We start from the raw sequence: 11,899 nt of genomic DNA on the forward strand, positions 1-11,899 counted from the left end.
AAAGTTTACACCTTTTGGATTTGTTTGAATGAAGTAATATGACCAAAATCGAATGGTACAAGTGAAAATGTACCTTACCATTTGAAGGGGTACATATACTTCTATATAGATGATGCATTCTCTTTAAGATTAGATAAGTCACAACATTCTTTAGTGAATGACAAGAAGATCTTGAGAAGATCTAAGCCTCTAATATCCACCATCTTCATATTTTTATACAAATAAAACTATTAGAAACTTATAGTGCACAATTAGTTTCTAGTAACCTTAAGCCATCTTGTAAATCTTATTTTGAGTATTTAGGTTGGTTTTCGTGGGTGCAAAACTAAGACCAACAACAACTTTGTGTTGGGCTTCATTGTATCCTAAAGATATATTTGATAAAACTCCTTTACATAGTTGATAGTGGGCAAATATTGTCTTAAGGAAAGTGTTGCTACAACGTGTCTTAGAAATATAAACTCTCTCATGATCCATACCCACTAATTTGTTCTAACAGAATCCCTATGTTGTTCGTGAATCAGAGGCAACCTTTAAATTATTCGGTTGCAACCTCTTTTATCTACTTCACTCTTGTTAAGATCAGGGCTTCTACATATACAATTCTTGTAAATAAATAAAGTGTTATAAGCTGTTTTGAGAATGCAGATATACTTTTGATTGGTAGGGACCTACTTATAGTTTGGTGGGTTTAGTAGTCATACGGGGTAATTCCTTTTGCTAGTCGCTCATTGGTGATTTATTCTTTGTACTATTCGCTGAGCATTACAAAAATTTGGCATCTTGATTAGAGATGAGTTTACCTATTAGAGTACTATATATGTCAGAACATTGTTTATTTTTATAACGGTCGTTTTTATTTATTAATTTAGGTCAAAAGAAATTTTATTCACACATTATAAAAGACAAAATATACATCTCTTTAAGTTCAAGATTGAAATGTTGAAATAATCAATTTGATATGTGGTGTATAAGTGTATTAAGTGGGATATGCATGTGTATAAATGTATTAAGTGGGATATCTCTTTAAGTTCAATACTATTTGGTTTATTGACATAAATCTCTCCTTTTAAGTGAGAGGTCGTGAGTTTACTCACAGATTGTAGCACATTATTGTGTATTTGATAAAAAAAAAACTATTAAATTTTTTTTTTTTTTTTAAAAGGTGGGATATGTGTATCTAGCTAGTATTTTGAAATGTATGAATAAAATTTCTCCTAAGTCAATTCATAACAATATTCTTTAATTTTATTTTATTTTATTTGTTATAAATGAGAAATATGAGTAAGAGTGGGGAGATCAATCAAAGGTAATTAGTCTACACAGTGGGGGATAGGTACACGAAAAGGTCTTTAGGCCTCAAACTAATGTATATGGTACCTTTGTTTTGGGTTGTGTAGGTTATTTACTTTCTAGTGCAGTTGTTCCCATTTTGAAAAGTGCTCTTTGAGCTGTATCAGAGATTTTCTCCTAGCCTGCTTGTCCAGGCATAGGACTTGTATTGGAGTTTTACTCCCACATGACCCATTGATCGTATTGGCTTATGCCTAATGGAATTTATCCATTTCTTCAAGAAGAAAGTAAGAGAGGGGTGCTTGAAGCCCGAGAAAATTTATTGAGATTATGTGAGATCGTTTAGAGGAATATTTTAGTGCTCGGGAATTTCTGAATTTTTTATATGGTGAAACTTTCGATATATATGATTAAGGGTCCGATAAAAAAATGTGCAATACAATGTGTCAGTAAAAATCTTTGAACGTGTCATGTTTATCTTCACGTAACCAGCTACTACCATAAAAAGAAGATGATACAGTACGAGTAAGGAGACTCACCACCGGAGAGTAGAGCGAATAAGGTTCTATGCAAGGAAGAAAAAATCGATAATTTCGCCGAAATATTGGCGAAATTTTCGTTTTTCTCATGTCCCGATATTTCTTTCTCCCTCCATAATTTTTCGTCCGATATTTTCGATATTTCCCGATATTTCGCCGAAATATTCGAAATCTGACAAAATTTTGTTTTTCTCATGTCCCGATATTTCTTTCTCCCTCCATAATTTTTCGTCCGATATTTTCGATATTTCCCCGAAATATTCGAAATCTGACAAAAACAGCGCCACGTCATCAAAGCGATTGATTTTTGGTCCCACCAAAAATCAACTCAAAAACCTATAAATTGGGTGCAGCGAGTTTCGAACCTCGCTTGCCAAGTTTGCTCCCAAACGACTTAGCCAACAGTGCTAAGTGAGCGTCTGATGTTTGTATTCTTCTTTGTAATATATATTGCCTTTGAATCTGATAACTTTGATGGCAATTAATGAACCAAAAATCAACTCAAAAACCTAGAAATTGGGTGCAGCGAGTTTCGAACTTCGCTTGGCTAGTTTGCTCCCAAACGACTTAGCCAACAGTGCTAAGCAAACCTATGATGTTTATATGCTTCTTTGTAATATATACTGTCTTCAAATCTGAAAACTTTGATGGAAATTAATAACCGACTTGCTATTCCTTATTTTTTTCCTACACTTTCCATATGCAATTATACATATATAAGGTATAATATATATGTAGAGAACATTTTGAATGATAGCAGGAGTCTTCCCTATCCACAAATTATCAATGGAAAATATATCAAACCCTGACAAATTGAAAAACAAAAAGTTAATCTTTGCAATCTTCATTCTTTAATAACCCGACTTACCTCAGAGAAGTCAATCCCCTCACTCTTCAGAACAACAACCAGAATAGCAGATTGCTTTCGGTGTATGGTAAGGACTAAGGGCACGTGCATTTACTAACTTGGAATATAAAATATCATGAATCGGTATCAACAAGAATTAATATGAACAAGAATCAGTATGAACAAAAATCAATATGAGAATATTTCATTCCATTCTTTTGTTTACTTACTAAGAAATCAAAACATGAATGAAACTAATTACTGTTAAAAGAGAACATATAATGACAATAACGGTCTACTCATTCATTGATAGAAAAACCTATTTATAGGCATTACATAGAGTCTCCGAATGATCTAGAAGATCTATCGATATTGTAACCTATTCTAATAAGGAAACGGATTAACCAATCTATGTGTATTAGGGCAAGACACATAACAGAAGGACGGAAATATAATTTTCTTAAACACTCCCCTTGTGTTGCGTCCCTAATACGTTACGGTGCTTATGGTGTTACCTTGGTAAAAACCTTACCAAGTAAAACAAAAACCTCATGGATAAAACAAAATACTTGGATGAAAGGAAAAAGAGCACAACAAACCAACTACATTTGAAGATAACATGTGATGCATGTAGACTCCCCTTGATGTCTACACAATGACTCCCCTTATTGGTAACTCAATCTCGGAGTTCAGATAAACGGCACAAGCTAATACTTTTCACATACTTCAAAAGTAGACTTGGGCAACGATTTAGTCATTAAATCCAGCCACATTATCCTTAGATTAGACCTGCTATACTTACCATTATTTTGATCTATAAGAAGAAGGTTGCCAAATAACTCAAAACATAAGTTCGCATTGAAAATCAGATTCATGTGTGGCATGTCTTTCGTGTACTTAAACAGTCATAACTTCTTCGATACAATAGGTATGGACGAACTGTAAAACGTTATGGAAACTAGACACCCGTAGTTTTCCAACCATATAAGGTCCATAAGCTAGTTCATCTTGAGCTAATGACAAAGCTCTGTCGAAGTTGACTGTTCTGCAAAAACAGATTCTCGGACAGATTCGTCCTACTTTATGAAAATAGCCATAACTCACTCAATATGATAGGTGTGATCAAATGGTTGGTGTCTTTGGAAAATAGACACATAGACCTTTGCAATGGTACCAATTTCACCATTTTACAATGAGTGGGCTATCATGTAGGTCACGTGGAAGTTGACCTACAAAACTGGGCAGATTCTGATTTCGTCTTTGTTGTGTCTTTTTGTAGGGATAGAATAAGCTTAAACTTTTCATACAATTGCATGGGTGCATCCGGCCATTACCTTGATATTCCTTCACACTCATCAAATAGTGAGCGAAGCTGCTCGATCGCTAGAGAGTTGAATGACTAAGGAGAACTTGGCCTTACAAGTTTATAGTGAATGAGATGTCGAGTCGATCATATTGTGACAAGTACATGAATGAGCTACCTTACTTAGATGGAGAATTTCTCCCAAGACTTCTTCGTCATATGGACAAAACGAGTCTTCTCAAAACTACGACCGATCAAGGGATACATATAGGCATAACTTTATCATTCTCTAGCTTACCTTAAGCCGACTGATGAATAAGCATCATCAATAACGGTCCTCACTTTTTTTTTCTTTTTTTCTTTTTTTAAATTTTTAAAATATTTTATTAATAACTCACACACCTTACATATGTCAGTGAGGTTTGAACCCGTAATCTCAAAGTTGTCAATTAAACACCTTAACCAACCAATCCACAGCTCAAAGTTGTCACCTTAATCAATAACGGTCCTCACTTTCGAGACCAAGTATTCCCAAGATCCTTTCATTCTTTATTTTGGATCAGTGGCACCTCTTAGTTTAACAAGAGTTCATCACGATTCATCTAGGTATTACACGCAAAGAGGCATAATTTGTCATATTCCTTCCCAAATCAAGTAGAGACTTAGCATACCTTGCAAATGCGCTCCGTGGTCAGAAGCCACTTGATTTGGGTGAAAACTGATCTGTTCAAGATCTTTATGTACATCTCTTAGTTCCCAACATAGATAAGTTTTGACCACAAGCTGCATGTTCAGTTTTACAGAAACTACTTAACTGACAAGATAGTGGAGTGCAATGACATCCATTATGAGAGTATATCTCATCGTAGTCGATTTCATGACGTTTATTAGAGACCTTGCGCCAGAAGGTGAGTCTAACCTCTTTTTCTCACTACGTTTTCTAACAAAGACATAACTGATAGGTTTTACCCTTACGGTGTCGACGTCACCTGACCAAAACACTATCTCTTTGTTTAAACTGAATCGCGTCTTTCAATTTAATCTAATCTACAACGTTGGTATTTCAACGAAATATGGTTCGATATCAAACTCATTAAACCACGTCATCATATACACCAATGTAATTTCGAAGTGTAGAGATCTCTATATGGATTGGTATTGATATTGATGCGTCCCCCAATGATGACCATAATCCATAAATAACAGACGAATGAGTATCATTAATCAAAGGATCAAGTTGTGCCAAACTCGCATTCATTCTTAGCGAGTATTTATCAAACCAAGTGGCCTCCTCCTAAACTGTGGGAGCCACGGCCTAGTGACACCTCTAGGGTGACGACATGTCATTTTATCCGGACATCAACATGTCTTGTAATCCGGACATCAATCCTTGCAGGCATATTTGCAACATGTGTATGTAATCTCGTCATTTTACTCTAGGAACTTGATGAGACACAGTAGGGATAAACCACGACAATTCTAAGTCGTTCTACTTGAACAGTCTTGTTCTTATCTTCCCCTAATGACAGAAAGATTGGCTCATCAAAGCGACATAAAAGAGATCACATGTCAAGGTTTTTATATAAGCGGACTATAGTTGAAAGCTCATGTCTGATTCAAAGACAATATTCATCATAAATAACTCATCATTGTGCGCTTGTAGAGGAGAACATATAACGACAATAACGGTATACTTATTCATTGATAGAAGGACCTATTTATAAGCATTACATAGTCTCCCGAACGACGGAAAGACTAGCTCATTAAAGTGACATAAAAGAGATTCGTCTGTCAAGGTTTTTATATAAGCAGACTATAGTCGGAAGCTCATGTCTAATTCAAAGACAATATTCATCATAAATAACCCATCATTGTGCGTTTGTAGAGGAGAACAAATAACGACAAGAACGGTCTACTCATTCATTAATAAAAAACATATTTATAGGGATTACATAGAGTCTCCCGAACGACGGAAAGACTAGCTCATCAAAGTGGCATAAAAGATACCGTTTGTCAAGGTTTTTATATAAGTAGACTATAGTCGGATGCTCATGTTTGATTCAAAGACAATATTCATCATAAATAACCCATCATTGTGCGCTTGTAGAGGAGAACATATAACGACAATAATGGTCTACTCATTCATTGATAGAAAGACCTATTTATAGGTATTACATAGAGTCTCCCGAAGGATTTAGAAGATCTATCAATATTGTAACTTGCTTATTCTAATAAGGGGAAACTTATTAACTAATCCTATGTGTATTACGGCAAGACACATAACAGAATAACGAAAATATAATTTCCTTAAATAATTATGATTGATGTTATTTACTTACCATTTGAAATTGTAATTAAAACTAGTTTGATTACTAAAATACTCTTACTAAAATATATATTTGTAGGGTTGGGTAATTTGGAAATATTATATAATTATATGAGGATATTTTAAGGAGAAAAAGTTGATTCGATAAGCTTGATTCTGATACCCATCTCCCCCTTTGGGTATCAAATTAGGAGGTTCGTAAGGAATCGGTTCTTGATTCCTGATAAGTAAGTGGGACCCACACCCATTCCAATACCTTAACATGTTAGTAAACGCCGAAATTCACTCATCGCGGAATCAATTCCGCCACTCTCAATTACATTCCAGGTTAGTAAACATGTCATAAAATATCCTCGATATGTCCGTTTTTACAAGCATCGATATTGATTTTCATATTTTTCCGATATTTAATATTTAGTCTATTTTTAGTCGAATATACAACATTTATATAAAATTTTAGTAAAATTTTCATCGATATTCGATATTTTCTTGATATATCAATCATTAATTTTTTTTTTTTTTCAAACCATCAATATTTCCACAATCTTCGGTATTTTAGTCATTGAATACCAAGAAGAAGACCAGCTGTACACGCCTCCATTTCCATGTTCAGAATTGAGAATTGAGTGTGCATGTAGAAAAGGTCTACCAAGACAGCAATACTCATACCAGAATCATTTCGTGCTACTACTCGGATCCCTCCACTCCCAGACACTTAGAAAACGCCCCATCAACATTTATCATGAGACTTCAAATTGGAGGACACTGCCATTGCACACGAGGCCTCAAGCAATTTTATCACCCATTGAATCATATTCATAGGCCGGAATATAACCCCCTTCCATAAGACATCATTCCCATAAAAAACATGCTAATCTAATTGTTAGAAATTTGAACTAAAACATGCTCAACTGTTTGGTAAATATTACGCCTCGCAAATTGGAGGCCTCTTTTTTCTCTCAACCTTTTCTCTTCGACTTTGTTTTTGGAGAATGAAAGCAAATAAATTGATTGCTCATATCGAGGGCTGTACCCTTAACAGAAAAAGAAATTGCAACACAATTATCATATAATTGAAAACTTGCTTTATTTATCATCCCCCTGTGTATGTTTCTTTGCAATGTATATGAATGACTCTACATCGGGTAAGTTCTATATATTTGCATGTCCTATACTAACTAGTAGCTATTAGAGGTTGATGTGGAGACAGACAGCCATCACCTTCTTACCCATGCAACTTAGCAAAAACCCCAACCAGTGTTGCAGTATTGTAAGTACATGCCTCTGTCTGCATGTAATTCCACCTCTCATCCCTGAATCCATCATCTCCATCCGGGCCACCAACTAATGCTCCGACAACCACATTCGGGTTCGGATCCTTATTTCCATACCAGTTATCATATCCCTGCGTGCACCCAATAAATCCCTTGTTCCTCTTATACGAATCAATGGATGCTCCTCTGTGGTGCAGCCTCAGAGGGTAGTTTGGACCGTACCCAACCAAGTAGCTCAAGCCCCTTGGATTAGACCCCAAAATGTAATCAACCTGTGACTTGGCAAAAGCTAACATTTCGTCAGGGCCTACCTGCCCTTTGTCGCAGTTCAGATTCTGATGAGTGGCCTGGAGATGATCAGAGTAAACTGTGAGGAGAAATGCAGAAGTTGAAACGTATTGCATGTTGTTCCATTGGCGGATGTACAGTAAGCCTCCTGGGGTGCGTCGCACGTTGGTGTTGTTGTTCTTGCCAAGGCAAGAACACATGTAGTACTCAGCTTTTGAGAGGTACTGTTTCAGTGTGTGCTCGTGCTTTTTGTGCTTTGCTTCCTTGAGTAACTGGGAAAAGAAAACGTACATGAAGGTTAAGGAATTAAGTAAAACAAAAACAATTGTAACACAAGATTAGAGAGTACCAATCCAATGGCAGGTACAGGAACTTTTTATCCCATCAGGAAATAAATCAGCAGTAATTGAGGCATTGTATAAACATGTATTGACCCTAAATTACGATCTAAAATACTAAGCAAATATGAGTGATTGTTCATGAAATTAAACACCACCTTTTTGAATTTAAATTACACCTTCTCAATTACACAAGTAATTGTGTTCTCGCTTTTGTTAATTAGTGATGTGATTGGAAATGAGATTCAAATCATTTTAGGCATATATTATTGTTGACATCATATGCTAGTGGTCAAGGTTAAGTACTCATTTACCATTGAAGCAATGATTTGAACACCAGCATACTTAACATCCCAGCTAAACTCTGTGATGGACCAAGTGGTGCCACCAAAAGCTTGAGCATTGGTCAAAACATAGTTCAAATAATCTTCATTGTTTGTAGCCTTGTACAACCAAATAGCTGCCCAGAGCAACTCATCCATGTATCCACTCCAAGATGTATAGTGGCCTTTAACCACCTTTATGCTCTCATCATACTTGCCTCTATATTTGTCACCAAACTCAAACAACTGCCAACAACCAATTCAAATTTAATTATCATATAAGTAAATTTATGTATAATCAAGTATATAATGACCAAAACCAATATACTTGGTAACCAGTATACCAACCTTATACATTTCTAAATAGTACAAATTCGCATTGAGTAAGTTACCTGTTTTGCATGGTCTAAAAGGAGGCCTGAGTAATGTGGGTTTGTTTTCCTAAACACAATGGCAGCTGCTGCCATTGCTGCGGCAGTCTCCCCGGCAATATCTGATCCGGGGTTTTTCTCATCGACCTTGTAGGCTTGCCGAGACGTCGTCATATCTTCTGGCCTTTGCCAACAATAGTGATCCGTGAATCCATCGCCCACCTACACAAAAGAAACCGCGAGTGAGACACATTCCAAGCACTCTGAGTTTTACTTAATTCAGACACCGTGATTTAAATCACATAACTCAAAGGGAAATCAGTGACCAACTCAACTAAATGACTCACTGAACTCAAACATTACTGAGACTACTGTGAACCTGCACCACATTGAAGACGTACAATTCATTTAACATAGCATACATCTTGGTCAGAAAACATAATATATTTTTTTTCTGGCTTCCTGACCCCATTTCATACCACAGCGTAAATAAATGTGACAATGTACCACATATCTAACCAAAAAACCACCAAAATATCAGTCCGAAGAGATAAGCTAGCTTTCCGGCAAAGTATTACGTACCTCCGCCCAGAAAACATTTGGATGAGTATGAGCTTTTATGAAATAGTCTGTCCCCCATTTTATAGATTCAAGGGCATGACTGTACTCGCCGGAATCCGTTATCTCTTTGCCGTATTCTATGACACCCCAAGAAAGCATCGTTATAGTAAACGCCATTGGCAAACCAAATTTCACATTATCACCAGCATCATAGTAACCTCCCACCAAGTCCACCTGAAATTACATCAAATCGAACAAATAACTAACCATTCATATGATATGTACAGGGTCATGTTGAAATGAAATAAAGGACAGACTTACTCCTTGTTCTATGCCATCGTTGAGGCCGGAATGATCACGCCAAATGACCCTCTGGTTGTGAGGTAAGCGACCGGAGCGCTGAGATTCAAAGTAGAGGAGACTCTTGGTGAGAGCATCGCTATAGTTGAAGGACTGAGAGAAGGGAAAGAGAGCAAATATGGAGAGTAGAACACACCATTTCTGGAGGACAATACTTTGCTTCTTGTCCTCCTTCATAGTATGATCGAGTTTCTCTCTTTTCCTTCACATCCCTCGCTTCGTGCCTATTTATATTGCATGATAATTGGGTGAGGTCGGGAGCACCTGAGCTCAGATTGTGCGACCCGATTTGATTTGGTTGACTTCAGCAAGAGTCGTCGCTTGATTTTGATTTGGAAATCCAGATATGTAGTTAAATCTCTTGAACGGAAAGAGAAATTAATCTGCCAATATGGTATTGTATTTACTGATACTTTTGAAAATTATATTCCTTATACGTATTTGCGGTCGGGACCAACCTCATAACTTCTGGTAGTAATTGTCTTATTTGAGAACAACCTCATAACTTCTCAAAGCTTAATACTTGAAAGTAATTGTTTAATTTTACGCTTAAAAGTAATACTTGAAACCTCATAACTTCTCCAACCATGTGGCTTGATTGATTTCGCAATCTCACTGGCTATGTTTGAGCATCTTTAACAATGTTGATTATATATTTTGTAATCAAATTTTAATTAAAATTAGCTAAAAAATTATTTTGGCTAGCCACTTTAGAAATCTCACTACGCATACTCTCTATTTCAACTAAATTTTGATTTATATTATTTATTAAATAAGTTTTTAATTTAAATATGTTTTAATATTAGAAAAATGTCAATTTAGTACTAATTTATCCTCCTCTTAGCCCATTTTAATGAATCTAATATTAGAGAGCTCATTCCAATACAAGGTCTTCCTCTTTTTGCCCAAGGAAGTCATTCTAATTAGGACCCTTAAGTTAAAGACTAGTTGATGACTTTTTGGCATATCCAACTTTTCGATCTTATATCCACATCTTGACCGTTCAGTTTATAAGTATTTATGAGTAGATTATTTCTGCAAATTTTCAGCCATATTGAAAATCTTTAAGGCATTCATAAATATAATTTACCAATTATGAACTTGAACGGTTCATATTTAACAGATTTGGTTCGTCCATTAATTTAATTTGATCTAGTTTGTTACCTTAACGAACATCAATTTGGCTGAAAATTTGTATAAATAATATACTCATATAGACCTAAAAACTGAATGGATGAGATGTCAAAATGTGATCGAAAAATGGGTCTTTTAAATCATAAACAGAAAAATCCTCAACTAGTCGTCGACTTAAGTGTCCTCACTGGAATGACTTCTTTTGCCCAAATAATCAAAACTTATGTGTCTGGCCACAGTTTCCATTATTTCAAGACCAAAATGCCCTTGTATCTAGAATTATAACAGATTCTCGACGTAGAGAACACTTGGCCGGAACATCACTGGACTTCGGTCACCAATTGCCGAACTCCGATCGCTGAACTTCCCCGGTCGTCGAATTTCGGTCACCGGTTACTGGAATTTCTTCGGTCGCCGGTTATTGACCCACAATAACTCACATTTTCTCCGATCACCGGTAACTCGGTTACTGACCCCCAATAATTCAGATTTTCTCTGATCGCCGGATTCCAGTTATCAGCAACTCAGTTACTGACCCTTAATAATCAGTTATTGACCTCCAGTAACTTGGTTACTGACATCCAATAATCAACTTATTTCAGCTTAATGTATTTCAAACGAAGAAATACCAGAAAATAATCAAGTTACTAACCCCAATAAGACCCCAATAATCAGGTTACTAACCTCCAATAATCAACCATAATCGATCATTTTCATATAGATTAGGCTCTAAATGCAAACAATTTCATCCAAATAAACAAGCAAAAATGCACTCACGCATTCAAAGAATTCAAACACATATCAAACCAATATATAGAAGGTCTCAACTTGAAATCGAAAAAAACAAGGTCTTATCTCGTCGGTATCAGTGATGGAAGTCACCGACGAGAGAGAGAGAGAGAGAGAGAGAGAGAGAGAGAGAGAGAGAGAGAGAGAGAGTAG

At 36.0% G+C, this 11,899-nt stretch overlaps 1 protein-coding gene across 1 annotated transcript; it reads right to left on the reverse strand.

Annotated features, from left to right (window-relative positions):
• Window positions 1–7,533: 7,533 nt before the first annotated feature.
• On the reverse strand, window positions 7,534–10,000 carry LOC101309043 (endoglucanase 11-like). Its single transcript, XM_004295798.1, has 5 exons — window positions 9,785–10,000; window positions 9,485–9,697; window positions 8,924–9,124; window positions 8,523–8,777; window positions 7,534–8,142 (listed from the first exon to the last, which is right to left on the reverse strand). Exons 1-5 carry the CDS (start codon window positions 9,998–10,000, stop codon window positions 7,534–7,536), a joined length of 1,494 nt encoding a protein of 497 aa, XP_004295846.1.
• Between the last annotated feature and the right edge of the window lie 1,899 nt (window positions 10,001–11,899).

Source organism: Fragaria vesca, linkage group LG3, assembly GCF_000184155.1.
Source record: "Fragaria vesca subsp. vesca linkage group LG3, FraVesHawaii_1.0, whole genome shotgun sequence".
In the NCBI taxonomy this organism is placed as follows: domain Eukaryota; kingdom Viridiplantae; phylum Streptophyta; class Magnoliopsida; order Rosales; family Rosaceae; genus Fragaria; species Fragaria vesca.